The sequence below is a fragment of the Protomyctophum parallelum genome, assembly GCF_964188405.1.
Source record: "Protomyctophum parallelum genome assembly, chromosome: 10".
Taxonomy (NCBI): domain Eukaryota; kingdom Metazoa; phylum Chordata; class Actinopteri; order Myctophiformes; family Myctophidae; genus Protomyctophum; species Protomyctophum parallelum.
Window position 1 is genome coordinate 38058953 of NC_139704.1, and position 19260 is coordinate 38078212.

At 44.9% G+C, this 19260-nt stretch overlaps 1 protein-coding gene across 2 annotated transcripts in view; it reads left to right on the plus strand.

The window, feature by feature from the left end:
• The window catches only part of thada (THADA armadillo repeat containing), a 135125-nt gene that overhangs the window by 40164 nt on the left and 75701 nt on the right, over positions 1-19260 (plus strand). Inside the window, exons 24-28 of one of the 2 annotated variants that reach the window (XM_083775633.1) lie at positions 2674-2796; positions 5171-5293; positions 5783-5874; positions 11960-12049; positions 18735-18866. In XM_083775633.1, the coding sequence (XP_083631759.1) occupies positions 2674-2796; positions 5171-5293; positions 5783-5874; positions 11960-12049; positions 18735-18866 (560 nt within the window). The remainder of the gene's footprint in view (positions 1-2673; positions 2797-5170; positions 5294-5782; positions 5875-11959; positions 12050-18734; positions 18867-19260) is intronic. The other variant, XM_083775632.1, reaches the window with a different exon arrangement.

A 19260-nucleotide genomic window follows, 5' to 3' on the forward strand; every position in this document is an offset into this window, starting at 1 on the left:
TAAAGCACATAACGGACCGCTTCCGCCCTGTGTCCAGGAGTTGTTTGAGGCTCGAGAGAGAAGGTACAATCTCAGGGGATTCGGCATATTCAGGGGGACTAAGGCAAGAACTAACCAAAAAGCGAGATGTATAAGCGTAAGAGGTGTGAAACTGTGGAACGGCTTAGACAATGAACTGAAAAAGTGTAGCTCAATGAATACATTTAAAAGAATGTATAAATCTAAAATAATAGATATGTATAGAACATTATTATAACCTAGTATATTTACTAATCATATTTTAATCATATTAGTACATAAATTAAAAAAAAGCACACCTGTGTGAACCGAGTGGTGCAACTCCCCTCTCTCCCCCCCTTCTCTCTCTCTCTCATGGATATCAATCCGCGTCGCTGACAACTATTTTTTCATTATTATTTTGGGTCGGCCTTTCCTTCTTTAACATACCTCCTAGACCGGATCGCGCATGCGAGCTGCCGTCCACGGGGGTCGGCCTTTCCTTCTTTAGCATACCTCCTAGACCGGATCGCGCATGCGAGCTGCCGTCCACCTCCCATTATACAGGCAGACTAAAAGCTTCAATAACTCCTAATCTACGGCTCTCTCCATGGTTTGGTCAATTAGCGCGATGTTCGGAGGTCTTTGCTGATTATCCGGTGGTCTAGATGGAAACATTGGTGCTTTCTAGAGCAAGGATGGCTATATTTTAGCTCGCTAGCATTGACGCTATTTATTTAGCACAAGATGTGAGGCGCGCATTGTACACACACGCACGGATATTGCTGGCCATTGCTGGTTTCACGCATGCGCACACCACTCATGCTCATGATGACTGATACAAGATACATGATACATGTGGACATTCCTGGTTATAGGAGTGGTTGCACCACTCAAAAAAACCGTGTAAAAAACACGACGAAATGAATACATGTAATGTAATGTTTTTTAGTTTTTTCTTTCGTTTTTTTATGACCAAAATAAAACTGAACTGAAACTGAAACTCTGAATAAGAGCATCTGCTAAATGGTACAGTAGATCAGAGAGGGAGAGAGAGAGAGGAGGGGGGGATGGAGAGTGAGTGAGCGAACAGAGGAAGTCTGAAGAGAAGCTGAAGTCAACACCTTGGCAGAGGCTGTGAGCCACATTCCTCCAGAGAGAGAGAGAGGGAGAGGCCTGGGAAGGCTGGCTCCAGACCAGCCCTCGTGCTGGTCTGAACCAGCCCGGGACGCCCCACCAGCACTCCCACTCTCCTCTCCTCTCCTCTCCTCTCCTGATACCCTCCTCTCTCCTTCCATTTTCTTCTCACTTCCACATCATTCCCATTGTTCCACTGTGAATTCACATGATTTTTTGAGTGGTGCAACAGCAAGGAACAGCAATGTCCGTGTCCACCTAACTATGTGACGTTAACCCACCCATGCGCCTATGTGACTGTGAGCACCAGTATGACTATTAGTACCAGTAGGGGCGCTGTTGTGCCAGAAACAGAGAGAGAGAGAGAGAGCGTGCTGCACTGTTGCCTGCTAACAGAGAGATACAGAGAGGGGTGGGGGGGGAGTTGCACCACTCAGTTCACACGGGTGTGATTTTTTGGGACATCAGGACTGCATCCTTCGTCCTCATTACCCGTCCTTACCCGTTGTATGGACAATTTCCCCCCATAAATATATTTAATTGCTCTTCATTTTAACTTGTATAATATATTTGTATACACACAGATATATACGTGGAGACATTTGAAAGGTGAAGAGGCCTGTGGAGCCCCCATTGAATGGCATTTGTATGTCTGTTAAATGTGAGTGTAAATGGGTCAATTGTATACGCTGTCTCTGAGTTACATGAGACCCCCATTACTATTGTAAAAACAGTAGCGAAACACACACACGCGAGCGTGGCGAAAGTACACACACACACACACGTGCGTTGCGAAAGTAGCGAGACACACACACACGTGCGTTGCGAAGGTAGCGAGACACACACACACACACACACACACGCGTGGCGAAAGTACACACACACGTGCGTTGCGAAAGTATAGCTGCGTGCATGTAGCTCATGTGTACGGCACGGCGAAGGAGGTGGTGAGGAGGGAGCGGACAGTGTGGTGTCGAAACAGATGTTGCGCAGAAAACTGTGTCCCAGTATTAATCAGTGACCGTCCCAAAATGCAATTCACTTGTGACACTGGTGACACGTGATTTCCAGGGAGAGGAGTTTTGCCGGTACTGCGCCCTGGGTGCGTTTTCACATTTTAATTCACTAATAAATTCATTATTAATCATTAATGTGTCAAATCGAAAAACGGGCTCCGTTAAGACCTCCATATTAATCATTAATGTGTCAAATCGAAAAACGGGCTCCGTTAAGACCTCCATATTATTATGGTCAATGCCTGTGTGAAAAGTGGGAGTCATTGGTGCAGGTAGTGTGGAGCTATGACAGTGTTTCTGACACACACACACACACACACACACACACACACACAGACAGACAGACACACAGACAGACACACACACACAGACACACAGACTTTGGCTGAATTATAGTATGATGATGATGATATCAGGAGCAGGAACTCCAACAACCACAAGGCACCACTGAGCTATAATGAAATGGCCATTATTTGGGAGTGATGAATGACTTTATCTGTTCTTTCCACTGACCATCCCCCAGGCCCTGTTGTCCTCTGAGCCCAAGGCGTCCAGCTGCAGTCTGCTGAAGATGACCATGAGACAGCTGACCGCTCTGGCCATGCCCTCCACCAACAGAGACACTGACCACTCCACTGTCCCCCAGGTATACCTGTTAGTGTAGCATGATGCTATGCTAACTACTACTAGCATCCCTATTCTGGGCCATATGTCATAATGGATGAACGTTCACTGAAAAAGGCTGATCTACAAGCAGTTGTGAGCCTGCAGACCAGGGCTCCAGACTAACTTTTTTCACCACCGTCCCGGAACCGTCCCAAAATACAATTTGAACCGTCCCGAAGTAAATGTATACCGTCCCGGGTTTTCTCCCCGGGACGGGTGTGGTACAAAAAAGCACCACTCAAATTGTGAAATGAATAACTGTATTCCTATTGTAATATAAATACAATTAAGCCAAACAAATAATGTACTGTATTGAATACATGCAGTACATTATTTGTTTGGCTTCATGTTTCTTCTGTAGATACACTGATTTAGTCAAAATGCTCCCAGATGAAAAATAGGGCTTGGTTAAAAATGTTAATCGAATTAATCAGAGGCTTTGTAATTAATTAATCTAAATTAATCATATTTTAATCGCATATCAATATTCGACCTGAGAACAGTGATATTTCTTTTCAAATGGATTTTGTTATTTTGGTGTAGCCTACCAGTGAATCAATGAATAGTGACTACAGTAGCTTATAAAACTTTGGTGTATGCTACTTGATCAAGACCAACTGATAACGTGCAGCAATGCAGGTATATGAATACTCAAATGTCTATTACATGGTTGGCATGAGAAAACAAATAAAAACAACTTTATTAGGGGGAATACTAAGACGAAGGATCAATAAATAATAATAATAATAAATACAATCAATAAAAACTGTGGAATGAGAGCGTTTTGGGGTGTGCATTCCACAGTGTTGGGGCAGCAATTCCAGAACAATCTGAGCATTAGAAAACATCTGTTGCTTCAGAGGATATATACCAACATATTATTTAATGTCGATGCCAGCTAGCAAGCCTAGCATGGAAGCTAACGTTAAACGTTGGTGTAGTACTGTAGCCCCAATGCCCCATGTCAATATGGAACCTTTCTGTGGCACACAACCATGGTTTTATGCACGCTTCCAACCGATAGTTTTTCAATCTAAATGTCCCATCCACGGGGCAAAAGCAATATAATTCCTATGATTCCGTTGGGTGAATGTAGTGTGTGCGTTGTTGTTGCTGTTGTCAACTGTCTGACTCTGACGGCACGGCAAATTCTCATGCTGCTCATCGCTGCACACGAAATGCGCATTTTCAGTGTAAAAACTCCTCTCGTCCCGAAACCGTCCCGAATGAGATACATTTACGTCCCAAATAGATATTGTACAGTCCCCGGGACGTCGGGACGCCGTTAATCTCGAGCCCTGCTGCAGACCAGCTATTTTCATGGATTATTCATTGATGATAATGCAACGTGTTTTCGGCTAAGACATTTGGTGTAGAAGGAAAATTGCGGTGCAGTGTCATTAGTCAGAAGGTTCATTGTTCCGAAATTACTATCCCTATCTCTAACCCTAACCTAAACCTAACCGCAAGCACGGGAGCAAACCTAAACCTAACCGCAAGCACGGGAGCAGTGCATGTTCGGACTAACGGGACTTCGGATCTATGGGCAGTTCCCAAAATTGCAGGGGTGCAAAGATAGACCCCTGAGTAATCCTGGTCAACTGAAGTGCATTATATAGGATTTGACCCATTTTGACCTGAGATCAGATTCTAAAAATGTCTTCTACGTCCTGACAGTTTTCTGAAAAAGCTATGTTTCTATGTCTAATTCTTTCAAAAATAGCAGACCTACAAGCCACCAGCTTGTAGATCTGCTATTTTTCAATAGCTAAAGTAGAACATAATGAAACACCGAAAGGGGTTCCCGCCGAAAAAGGGTTTTAAGTGGACTGTAGATTCACATTTCTCTAACATCTGCACTTTAAATTGGGCCATGAATGAGTTTGTTATACTTGTGTGTATGATGACTTACTGTATTTAAATGCCCCACTACAAACCTAATTCTCCCTCAATTTGAGTTGTCAATCCTTGTAGCTCTCATCTGGGAAGGCCAGGCTCACATCACATCACAGGCCTTCCCTTCAATATCCTGGCTTAAGATTGTTCATTCATTTCCCAACTAGCAGATCTAATTGCATTGATTTCTTTTGATATAATAATGTCTTTCTTATGGCAGTATTTACTCATGTAGAGCATTCAGCTGGTTTGAGTGATCTGGAACAAGTCTCCAGTGAATCAGGGTTTCGGTGCCTTGCTTGAAGGCTCTTGAGAAGAATTTGAGCGAAGCTCCAGACTTGTGTCGGAGGTCCTCGTTCCACTCTTTCCTTTCGTTCTGATGTCTGACTCCTGTCTAGTTAGTAAAACAGATGTGTGTGTTGGAGGGAAAACAATGCTTTGTTCTCCTTTCCCCACAGGTCCATGCCCTGAACATCCTGAGGGCTCTGTACAGAGACACTCGTCTGGGAGAGAATATCATCCCCTACGTCTCTGAGGGCATGCAGGCTGCCGTCCTGGGCTTTACCTCCCCTGTCTGGGCTGTGAGTTCTCTTCTCTTCTCTTCTCTTCTCTTCTCTTCTCTTCTCTTCTCTTCTCTTCTCTTCTCTTCTCTTCTCTTCTCTTCTCTTCTCTTCTCTTCTCTTCTCTTCTCTTCTCAGTTGTAGTGGGGCGGCTGTGGCTCAGGGGTAGAGTGACCGGATGGGAACCGTGAGGTTACCCATTCCACCCAGGCTCCCTCAGAGTTATTGTCAAAGTGTCCTTGAGCAAGACTCTGAACCCCTAACCCCTCTCAATGTGCAGGTTGGTGCCTTGCATGGTTTCCCCCGCCATGTGTGTATTTGTGGGTGTGAATGGGTGAATGTAATGCACAATCTATGTAAAGCACTTTGGATAAAAGCGTTATATAAATGCACCATTTGCCATTTAGTAGATACAGTGTAGAGATGTGAATTTATCATTGTCGTTCTGTCATCTCTTTACTCTCTCTCTCTCTCTCTCTCTCTCTCTCTCTCTCTCTCTCTCTCTCTCAGGTGAGGAACTCGTCCACTCTTCTGTTCAGCACATTGATCACCAGGATCTTTGGAGTGAAGAAAGGAAAGGATGAACATTCCAAAAAGAACAGGTTTGCCTCTTATCCTCCCTGGTGATCTATCAGTTCACCGTAATCATACTCATTTATTTAATTGATTATACTATCTAGTCCTAGCTCAACAGAACCCTCCACTCTTCTCCATAATTCGATTAATTAACCCATTTTGACCAGATTCTAAAAATGTCTTCTACATCCTGACAGTTTTCTGAAAAAGCTATGTTTCTATGTCAGTCGTTCTTCGATTTTTCAAAAATAGCAGACCTACAAGCTCGTAGCGCGCCACTCGGTGGCGTGCTATGAGCTTGTAGATCTCTTGCCCAAACATAATAACAATATTAGTAATAATAATGAACACAGACACCAACAACAACCACCACGACTGACTGACTTGACTGTCACTTTCTATTATTTATTAATGGCTTCAACAGTGTTCACTGTTCAGTCAGTTCTCGTCTTTCGCCACTAGGGGCCACTGTTGTCACACCACCGCTTTCGCCAAAACTCCCCAAAAAAGCACGTTTCATTTACACATCCAATCATAACGGCTGTGGAATTGTGTCTCCACTACATTCACACACACCACAGTGTGATCGCTGCAGCTATTTGATCCTGTCGGGTAAAAGCAGAGGGCCTAATTGCCAGTCTATAAGACATTCTCAGGACAGTACGGTTGTTTTGAGAAATGTGTCTCTCCTCGCACACGCACACACAAAACAAATCTTTGCCCCGGGTACCGTTACACTCGCTCACCCAGTGACCCCTCACGTGCTTCAATTGTCCGGCGGCAGAACCCCCCCTCACCATGCTCCTCTCCTGACACTTACCCACTGACCTTCACCTTTGACCTGTGTCTGCCTGTGTCTGTGTGAGGGAATGAGACCTGTAAGTGGGTGTTACGTGTGTGTGTCTGTGTGTGTGTGTGTGTGTGTGTGTGTGCGTGCGTGCGTGTGTGTAACTAAAGGACTGTCCATGTGTTGCATGCCCTTGTATTGATTACCATGAGTGAAATACCATGTGTCTTGGACAAAGAGGCGGCCCTCGGGGACCCCTGCTGTGCCAACCATACCGAGTCTCTCGTCGCTGAGCCCTGCTCGCCTTAGGCCTGATTTATAACGTCGCATTGCAACGCGGTGTTGGCTTGTATATCACGACATATCTTAGGCAGCGGGACACTGTTGTGTGACAAAGTGTAAATCAGGCTTTAGAATCGTCGCAAGACCCAACGGAGGGCTGAATTATGGGCAATGGGAAATGTTAGGAGTTGTGGTTTCTGACTGTTGCCGGCTTTCAATCTTAAGATGACTACATGTAGAAGTCTAGGTGAATTCCCTTCTCCATCTGGTTGAAAAGGAGCATTTGAGAGATACCGGAACCGAGTGGAGAGAGCAAACGGTCAGGTTGGCCTCAGAGAGAGATGGAGGAGGGAGCGCAAAACGTGGGAAGAGAGCGTTCAGTTTAAGCAGACCGACGGGCCTACTGGTACCGGGTTCTCAAAGTGAAGTCCTGGGACCCCCCACAGGTCCTTCAGGGGTTGCCAGCAAAAAATGAGGGAACAGTTTTCTCTTATGGGGGTTCCCTGGCACCAAACATTTTCAAATGCGGCTCTGAGGCCGAATTCATATCAATTTGGGGGTCCTCGACGTGGGAATCTTTGAGAAGCACTGTCTTTGAGGCCCCCGGGCTCTCCCAGAGAGCTGCTATACCGTCACGGTGCCACAGGGTAGAGTTTCACTGCAGGGCCCGCCGTCCTGTTTCATATGATGAGGCCGTGAGCCACTCTATACGGCAGGAGCTCCTGTCTGTTTCACTTTAGTTTCGACTGACTGGCGGGTGTGACCAAGGTCTCCACACTCTGAACACTCACACTCTGACGTTCAGATGGGGTGTGTGTCCGTCTTGTCGACTCGTGTGTAATGTATATCGTCCCGTGTCCAAAACCGTCCCTTTTTATTATTATTATTATAAAAAGGTGACACATCTGCTCTAAAAACTCACAGAGGCGGAGCGTTGTGAGCTTCTGCTATTTTTCACTACTTTTGTGTGATGATAATCACACCCGTGTGAACTGAGTGGTGCAACTCCCCTCTCTCACCCCCCCCCCCCCCCCCCCCCCTCTCTCTCTCTCTCTCATTAGCAGGCAACAGTACAGCACTATCTTTCTGGCACAACAGCGCCCCTACTGGTACTAATAGTCATACTCGTGCTCATTAACACATACATAGGCGGATTGCACCACTGGTTGAGTGGTTGCACCACTCAAAAAAACTATGGAAATAGTGGGGATATACAGTATGTGTGCATACATGTGTATACTTTCTGAAACGTCTATGGGAAAAATAAGGAGGGAGATTAACCGTGTGTGTATGTGTGAGTGAGTGTGTGTGTGTGTGTGTGTGTGTGTGTGTGTGTGTGTGTGTCATAAAGAAGAGAAGGCAAGTATAGGACAAGTTAACGCACATTAAGCATATGTGTTCCAACTGGTGAATTGTGTGTGTGTGTGTCTGGTCTGTATTATTACTGTGATTATTTGGTTGAATGTTCTGGCCACAGTAAATGCGTCATGACAGCTTTTCCAGTCCAATGTCTGACGCTGTGTGTGTGTGTGTGTGTGTGTGTTGGACAAGGCTCTCTAGGTCCACTAGGGGTGAAGTTATCAAACCCGTGTGCCAGTATACACACACACACACACACACACACACACACACACACACACACACACACACACACACACACACACACACACACAGAGAGAGAGAGATGAACCCACAAACGCACAGGGAAATTAAATGCAGATTATAGGCAGATAACACGCAGAACACACAAACTAACAGACCTTGTATATTAATCCACCAGTGTATTTATGTGTTGCATGCTTTTTGGGGCTCTGTTTGTGTGTCTGTGTCTTGGCATTAAGAGTGTTGTTTGCTTGTGTACTGTGTGTGTGAGTCTCCCTAGTGAGCCAAGACCCTGGCTCCCCTCTCCATGACTCCATGTTGCTGAATAAAAACTCTAGCTCCAAACAGAAGAGAAACGGAGGAGGCAGAGGAGTCTACATTCCAGGCAAAGCCTCCAGCTTTGCTTCGACCCTTGTCTCAGCTCTCCATGCCTTGCCCCCTGAACCCTGCCGTCCCTAAGTAAAGGCCCAGACCAAGATGACTCCATATAGGACTAACTTAGTGATTCTTAAACGTTTTCATTTCAAGGACCCCCTTAAACTGAGTGTACAAATGGAACCAATACTCTTTGAGTACCTTTTCCACCACTGGTGTACACTGACTACTACGTCTGCTTCTCGGTTTGTGTGTGTGTAGAGGAGAGATGTATGGAAAAATAACTTGACAGTAAAGTGTTGATTTAAAACCCCAGGTTGAGAATATTGTGCCTTGAGCAGAGCACACACACACACACACACACACACACACACACACACACACACACACACACACACACACACACACACACACACACACACACACACACACAGGCATCCAGGGCCACCTCACACACACACCACCTCCTCGCATCCCTTCGTGACCTCTCCTTCGCCCCACCTAATCTGCTCTGACGCGACCTCCGACCTTTCACCTCCACAAAGGCCTATCACAGGAGAGTCTTGTCAGAGCGAGGAACTCTCATTAGAGAGAGTGGAGGAGGGTCGGGCGCACACACGTGCACACATACCATAGACCCCCTGCCTATGCATCTACCTCTTCTCACACACACACACACACACACACACACACACACACACACACACACACACACACACACACACACACACACACACACACACACACACACACACACAGTAACATTCAGTGTTCATTTAACTCTGAGTGGGTACAAATTACGGGTCCATTTAGTTCCATTTGTACACTCAGAGTTACAAATGGATAACTTAAATCTGGTAACCTCACCCACATCAATGCAAGACCTCACTTGGCCCTCAGGTGAAGTTTGTGGTCATAGTAGAAATGTAATATTGAATAATCGTATCATTCACAGCCCCCTGGCTCCACTAAAAACCTTTATCTATTTAATAAGCTTAGCTAAGAAAGAAGAAAGAAAATCATATGTTTGTGGTCGATTGCTTGGATTTCCTTACCCAAAGCAGAAAGTTAACGGGCTTTTTAGTAGGCCCATGTGTGTACAAAAGTGAAACTTGTTATTCTCTCCCTAAGAATTGAGATCACAATTCTCTCACACGATTCTTAATTATTGGACTCTTAGATGTGAGGAAAAAACACTTCTGAGATGCTTGCTGTCTAGTCCGCTTTAAACCGCGAGTGCTTGACTTGGTCATGTGATCAGTGACATCACGAAGATGTACTCTTTGGCTTGCAGAGTGCATCTTCATGATGTCATTGATCACATGACCTCAAGTTCTAGACCTCCAGTTCTAGGCTAAATACAATGGGGGGGAACTCTAAGGTATATTAATGACATATAGTTCAATGTTGAAAATGAGTGGTATTCCCCTTTTAACTTGTAGACCTAAACCTAACCTAATCTTTGAAACACTCTAAAACCACATATTACACACACAAAGACCCCCAGGAAAGTGTTCTAAATCTTCTAAACGTCATAAACATATATGTTTTTGCAAAAAGGGTGAAGTGTCCCTTTAAGTGTTAATTTAACAGCAGTACCACATCTCTCCCAGTCTACAGCATGCTGTCCCTGTCGTATACACTACACACACACACACACACACACACACACACACACACACACACACACACACACACACATATATACAGTTATATACTGTACACACATAACCATCAATACGCACACGCAACATACACTGTAAATATAGTATAGTATAGTATAGGGACACGAACACACACACACACACACACACACACACACACACACACACACACACACACACACACACACACACACTTGCCTTGTTACCATGACGGCGCCTGAAACTAACTCAGACCAGGCCTGGCGTCCATTTGTGTGTGTGTGTGTGTGTGTGTGTGCGTGTACACACTTGTGCCTGTCACAACAGAACTAATAGCGTCATGACTGAAGCAGCCTGCGAGCCTTACTGTCATGGGTTTGGCAGGCTCAGACCTCTTCCCTTCAGGAAGGCCAGGGTTAAATAAAGACTTTTTACGGGGGCCCCTTGGCTGAGCGCGGGGCGTATAGCGTTCGGAGTGTAGACCGCCGACGCTAAATAAAGTTTGTCATTTTATGGACGGACGCGTGTAAATACGTAAGCGCAAACACACGTGACAGTATTTACTGTGTCTCGGTGGCCGGCCGGGCGTGCGCGAGCACACACACGCACACAGCCACACACACAGTGTCTGCACGTTCGTTCACACACCCACACGCACACGCCACAAACATAAATATTCTCAAAGTGGTTGTTTATTTCCACACGCTGGAGCGTAAACAAACGCCGACCCCCTGCTTCGGCCCAGAATAGCGCTGAATGGTTTGGTATGGATTAGTTGGAGTCAGCACATTGAGATGTCCCCCCCCCTCCTTCATCCAGAGCAAGACTTCACCGCAACACTTGTTTAGATTAGAACGCTGGTAGTTTCCAGCATGGGATCGGGGGGGTCCTTGGGGGGGGGGGGGGGGGGGGGGGGGTTCGAGTGGGTCTCCAGCTAAATGATTGGTAGCTATAGGAACCAAATGAACCCCTACATGTCGGTGGAATTGCAGTTTGTTTCTGTGGAATTGTAATTTGTTTTTGAGTTAAATTAACACTTTTTATTTATTTTTTTACGGTGTAGATTAGGTCCCAGAGATACAAAAATAATCAAATCGAATTGGGGTCTCTGTGGTTAAGATTCATGGTATCTTGAGGTAAAATCAGAGTGTGTGCCAATGCCAGTGGTTAGTAGTTCTAGCATAGCTCATACTGTGCTGCTGGGGTGCAGTACTTGGTTCAGAGTTTCAGACTAGTCATTGGTCCGACAAACGACAACACATGTTCGAGCGGTTCCTAAACGTCGGACTAATGCTCCGTCGGAATTTACGTGCAGACCCCACTGTGCTGGACATTTCATTTACATTCAAAACAACGTTTTGCTAACATAGTCAATCTCCTTTTCTGACTCTCTCTTTCTCCCTCTCTCTCTCTCTCTAATAGGATGACCGGTCGAGAGTTCTTCACTCGTTTTCCAGCACTTTATCCGTTCCTCCTGAGTCAGCTAGAGGAGGCTGCTGCCACAGTGGACAGGTGAGGACACACACACACACACACACGCACACAATTCATGGCACCTGACATCATTTTCTCACACTCCTCTGATTGCATAAGGCACGTTCTCACCCTCTGCTAACTCTGCGCGGCATTTTAATTGAATCCAGTCGCGACAGCTTCGTTAGGCTCGTTAAGCTCGTTAAGTGTCTGTACTGATGAACCATTTCCTGTAGCGACGTGGAAGGAGAGATACAGGGAGGAACAATGAGAGAGAGAGAGAGAGAGAGAGAGGCGTGTACAGTGCAACGGGTTCCTACTGTAAAAAAACAAAAATAAAACGGCCCGTTCAATTCACCAAAGCCAGGTCCTGTATAAGAGCTAACCAAATTAGCCCTCTATAGGAGCCATCTGACTCATTGCATTTGTCACTGAAACGCCCTCCACCTGTGGCTTTTGTTCCTCTAACTGTAGGTCTGGATAAGATGTTAAGACTGAATGCCTGATGAAATGGATTGTTAATTTTTTGTTTTACAGTGGGCAACAGAGTCCACACACGCACACACACACACACACACACACACACACACACACACACACACACACACACACACACACACACACACACACACACACACACACACATATGAATTCTCTCTCTCTCACTGGTACCCACTTGGACTTCATTGGGCTTATCTCTTATCTCAGAAGGCCCCTGTTCCCCTATTAAAAGCCTTTGGCTCGTACAATAGCTCCCCAGTCACCCCTTATCTTAATATGGATCAAATTAATTGAGTGCGCTCTCGGACCAGCTCTTTTCACATTCCCTACACTCCGTCTGACCCGCCTTTATAGAACATTAGCCACGTTCCCACGGAACAAGATTATGCTCTCCGCTGTACTTCCCAGTCGTGTCAGCCAGATGTACAGTAGCGGCGCACAGCAGTCAACTCATGACGGTTGACAAGCGGTTGTCTGTGATTGTTGTGTACAAACCTTCTTGAGGCTACTGTCTATACTGTCTATTATACACTATTGATCTGTAGCAGGGGTCCCTTCAACCTTTTTCAGGACAAAGACCACCTTAGCTGAGAGAGAGAGGAAGCAGGGACCCCCCACTATATTATATAAATATATTTCCTTTTAAAATTGTGATGCAGATTAAACGTTTTCATACATTTCATAGATGGCTTCATATACTTGTTTTAGACCACTATCATCAACGTTCATTCATATTTAATCTTAACGTGTATGTTTAACCTCTAAAACCCTCAATACGGTACTTGGGGAAACTTGGCCTTGGGCTTTGTCAAAAATATCCAATCCACAACCTCACAACATGTCGCGCAAGCGCACAGGGAGGAAATGTTAGGGCCACTCTGACATTGCAGATTGGGTGAGCCAAGGGTCAAACCGGTGACCTTTTCGGTTCCCAGACAGCCTCCCTACCCACTCAGTCAGCTACGGCCGTCCAACCCTCTCTATCATAAACTAGTAATTCCCTGCTTCTCTTCTCTCTCTCTCCGTCCTCCCTATCTGTCTCTCTATCATAAACTCCATCCACGGTGTGTCGTTACCGTCGTATGCTAGTAATTCCCTGCTTCTCTTCTCTCTCTCTCTCTCTCCGTCCTCCCTTCAGTCTCTGTCCCTGTGGTGCGTCTGTGACATCACATCCTCCCCCGGCTCGCCCCACACATGTGCATGACTGAACTGGGACACTAAACACATTAGACCGGCTCCCTAATTAGCCCCGCTATTACATTTCCCATCTCGCCCACCATCGCACGGCTGTCCCAGTGGACTGTGCGGTTGTATGTGTGTACTGTGTTGTACATGCACCGCGTGTGCGTGTGTGTTAGATGAATGGAATAATGAAAAGCACAAGTTGTTGTTTTCGCAGGGGGTCTGTTCTCTGTCTGCGCTTTGCTATGAGAATCACATGACTATACGGAAAGGCCCCCGGGAGCATGTTCTGCTCTTCTAACATACAACATCACATACAGTACGATTCGCCACGTCTTTTTTTTTTACTTTTTCCTTACAATTTATTCATTATGCCAATTCCCCATGCATTCTAGTCCTACGGTTTGTCCTAAGGCAGTGGTTCTCTCAACCGAACGTCTTTCCCACCAATCTGACCCTATGTTATGATCAATCAATCAATTGTGTTCCGGCTTGGATCAATGGAACTAACGTAGTACACTTACACTTCCTATTTATCAGTATTTTTCTTTTTTACATAATATAAAAATGTGTGTTTTGCCAATTATTTCGGGTCCCACTTGCATGATCCTCACGACCACGACCACAGACGACCACAGACGGCCACATACCCAAACTTTAACACAAACGGGAAACTAGATTTAAAAGTATTCTTTAAAGAAACAGACACTCACGCCTTACTACACAAAACATCATTCCACCCGGCACACTCCTACACGGGAATAGTCAAATCACAACTACTAAGATTCCATAGGATTTGCACGCAAAGAAGTGATTTCAAAACAGCTTGTAAAACGCTATTTAATGCTCTCAGACTAAGAGGATACACTAGGACATTCCTCCGGAAAGCTCACAATACCTTTTTAGAAATAAGAGTGCGGGATCCAGGCCCTAAATTGGCCCTGATAACTAGTTATTCCACACAGAGCAGACTAGCCAACAACAGAATAAAAAGGAATTTTGAGAACCGAACGGATGATCTTCTAAAAGATTATAAATTTATATCGGCCTACAGACAAAACAAAAACCTTAAAGACTATCTAGTACACAGCAAGCTAAAAGGAATCAACACACCAGCACGCCAGGGACCAGAATACTTCAAACCCAAATAATTAGTCAAAAATAACTACAAAACGCGTGTTGGAGATTAAACAACAAATAACAGCCAGAACCAGCAACTGCATTTATTTAATCACATGTGAAAAATGTGGTTTACAATATGTCGGAGAAACGGGTAAAACAATAGCTACAAGGCTGGGACAACAAAGATACAATATTAACAATGCAAAAAAGACAACCACAAGATTTGTTCAACATTTCATGGCTCACGGCATTGAAGCTGGACTTCAACACAATCCCAACTGGACAGTAGGACGAAGACGTTTTAATGAAATACAGTGGATTAAGAACCTCAACACGGATTTTCCTGGAGGCTTAAACATGCCTAAAATCAGATCTTGAATACAACAAAACTTAAACTCAGGATTAAACTGGAGAAATCTAAAAGTGATTGGATCAGACTTCCTTCGGATACATGGCGAATGCATTCATCCCTTGCATTGTGCTTACACATTGTGTAAGCACAGTGCACTGAAGTCTTTCAGTGCCCCCCCCCCCTGATGGCGGGGAGTTTCATTGGGAGGACTTAATGCAGTGCGGAGGAACATTCTATCATATAGTCCCACACCCCACTGAACGGGTAGTCTCACGTAGCCAGACAACTATTAAACAATCTCCGAATACTAGATTCTGGAACTACCCCTCCCGAAAATCCGAGCAAGAGAAGCTACCTATTTTAATGTATTTTAAAATATCTTTACATTTTATTTAATTTTATTTCCATTTCTGCTAAGCAGAAAGCTATTATGCTTAGATGATTTCGATTAATATCAGGATACATTTGCTGGCAGTCGTCCCCACTAAGACGAAACTTAACACTTTTATAATTCAGCTGACTGTGGAGACACATAAAATAATAATTTTTATAAAAAGTGGGGAGGAGGCTTCACTTCCGCTATATCGCTTGCTCGTGATCAGAGCTTCCGTTCTCCAGACTGTGTGACGGAAGCATTTGAAAATTGCGAGAGGCAACAGTATTGTCAACGCAAGACTATTGAGCAGGCACCTTGACTAACCCGTAGAGGGCGCTAGTGCAAGTGCGATAGATCGCTAGTCCCTCCCCACCCGGCTTCCCTCCCGTGAACGCACCACAGAGGATTCACACCCCTGGTCGCCCCTGGGGGACTTTACCCCTGTGCCACCCGAGCACCGTGCCCACCAATCAGCAGTGTGAATAGGCATGAACCTACCCATGCAATTTATTGGATACATTTATTCACCCTCAGAGGTACAAATCTAAAAATGAGGATTTGACTGTGTAACGCGTAATCACACATACATATGGTACAGACCAATTCCCACCTTTTTCGAAGTACATCTCCATTTCTCTCTCTCTCTCTCTCTCTCTCTCTCTCCCCCCCCCCCCATCTCATCCTCCTCCAATCCCACCCTCCCTTCCCCTCCCTCCGTCATTGGGAGTGTGTTGGGAGTGACACTGCCAAGCATAAAACTGTGAAACCGCACTGGCATAGAGAGACAGTTTTCCATTCTGAGTCAGTCGGCGAAGGGAGTCGGCTGGTGGAGTTGATGTTCGGCTGAAGGAAAAAGACTGAGGAGGAGTGCGAAGCTCAGATGAAGGACAGATGAGCAGATGACTAGCCCATTTAGACCTGACATCGAAAGAAATTGCTTGTAGATCTGCTATTTTTCAATAGCTAAAGTATAACATAATGCTTAGTTAAAACACCAAAAGGGGTTCCCGCCCAGAATGGGCTAGATGGGAGTGTGGGAGGGTGGTTTAGGATGTGAGTGGTGTGTCACCCCTGCAAGAATCTAGAGCCTATTATGTTTTATTGTGGAAAGAATGTATTTTTTGCGTGTGTATACTAATGTGTGTATAGGACTTTTTTTTCCCTGTATCTGAGGTCCATTATTTTTCCAGCTCAAACTCTGCTGTGTGTCCATAATGATGTGACCCATATTATTAGATCTTTGTAGACACTGCATACCGTTCAAGAATCCACACCGCAGTGAGAATGGCCGATCTACAAACCCACACTACGAGATGTCAGCTGTTGTCACAATGTGTTGCGTCTAGTGGGCTCATAACTTCATGACATAGATCATACATGGGCAACTGGCGGCCCGGGGGCCACATGCGGCCCCCACCATCACATAATGCAGCCCACAGGTTAAAAGCAGAATACTGATATATTTCAGCTGTTGCTATTCCAAACATGCAAACATGAGTTGACACGCATTCAACTAAATGCATTTGAAATTAAATATAGATTTTACTTTCCAATTCAAAAATAGCAAAAAAAAAAAAAAAACTGGATTCAAATTCAAATCAAAAATAGCTGATCTACAAGCTCAAAACGATCAAACGTTTTGAGCTTGTAGATCGGCTATTTTTGCTACGACAGAAATATGCACTGTGGCCCTCTGGAGTGAGTATGGAAATGTAGTGGCCCTCTCCATCGTCAAAGTTGCCCAGATTCAGACTTGACAGAGAGAGAGTCAACCAGGTGCTCGATGGAGGTGCAATAAAAGTCCAAAATAAAGTGGACTGGTGCTGTAAAGATCCGTGGGACTGGAATACTAGAAAAAAAGGTGGCGATAAAAATCTTGGTACTTTTATTTAGAAAAGTAAAAAACAGCTAACATGTTTCGACTCACAGGAGTCTTCATCAGGGAAGATATGAAGAAAAACGAGCAAACGGGTCCATAATGAGACAGGCCAGTCAATCAATCAGCATTAGTGTGTGAACACACCCAGAACTGCGTGTGTGTGCATGTGTGAGCTCTGAACACTGATGGGCAAATAATCATAGGTAATAACACAAGAATAAGCACAAAAACAATCCATCCATCTTCAACCGCTTATCCGTAGTCTGGTCAAGGGGGCAACAGCTCCACCAGAGTGCTCCAGACTTCCCTCTCCAGAGCAACATTAGTGACCTCCTCCTGGGGGATTCCGAGATGTGAGTCGATTGTGTTTCCTCCAACTGCGCCTCGGTCTGCCCCGGGGTCTCCTCCCAGTGGGACGTGCGTCGAGGACCTCCCTAGGGAGACGCCCGAGAGGCATCCTAACCAGATGCCAATTAAGGAAAAAAGATGGAAAAAAGCGCTAGATGAATAAGTCACACATTAACGATATTGTCATTCAACCTGCCGATAAAGGCGGAGCCACGGTGATCCTTTCTAAAGAGCAGTATATCACTGAAGCTAAGCGACAACAAAATTCTAAACATTATGTAAAACTTTCTCCTAATCCTTTACCAGTTATGCAAATCCAGTTCCATGAACTTCTGGTCAAGGCTAAGGAGTCCTCATGGATCTCGGATAATGAATTTAAATTCTTGTCTGTTGAACATCCTATATGCTAGTCTCCTTTTACTAATTTCCGAAAATGCATAAGTTACCGTAAGGACAATCCCCCGGGTCGCCCTATTATTTCTGGCATTGGCACTTTAACAGAACCGGCCACCAAATTCATAGATTTCTTTATTAAACCTTTTTTTTCATAGATTCTGACTCTTTTTTTTCTTCCTGCTTACACACCGACTACAGCACTACGTGGTTAGTGGGTAGAACCCACATATACCTACTGTACGTACTGTACATATTATATGTTTTCACCTCTTGTCTGTCTGTCTGTCTGTCTACGTACATTACGTAGCTAATATCAGAAACTGCTGGATTGATCAGCGTATCCCCGCCCTATTCCTGTCAGTTGACCTGCCAGAAAAGCTCAGCAATGCCACTGTGCTCATTCCTCCTTCCTGTGTGTGTGTGTGTGTGTGTGTGTGTGTGTGTGTGTGTGTGTGTGTGTGTGTGTGTGTGTGTGTGTGTGTGTGTGTGTGTGTGTGTGTGTGTGTGTGTGTGTGTGTGTGTGTGTGTGTGTGTGTGTGACTGTGTGTGTGTGTGACTGTGTGTGTAGTGGCAGTGGCCAGGTGAAGCTTCACCCCAGCCTGTTTCTTCTACTGCTGGTACTGGGTAAACTATATCCGTCTCCTATGGATGGATCAATCTCTCCTTTGGGACTGGCTCCATTCCTGCCCTTCATTATTAGGTGAGTGGTAAACACATACACACGCGCGCACGCACGCACGCACACACACACACACACACACACACACATGCAAGCGGCACACACACCTACTGTGGGTTCCGTTTCCATCATCAAAAATGAATATGAAATATTTACTCACACAAATATCTCAGTATAGTGTATGTTCACTAGTTGCCTTAATTAAACACTTTTATTCAGTCTGTTTGATTCTAGGATTGCGTTTGGAAATACAATCTGCTCTGATTTCAGATCTGATATATCTGTTAATTTACGAATGGCCATTTTCAACTTTTTCCATTTCATTCAAGTAGGCTATAACCCATTCTAGGCGGGAACCCCTTTTGGTGTTTTAACTAAGCATTATGTAATACTTTAGCTATTGAAAAATAGCAGA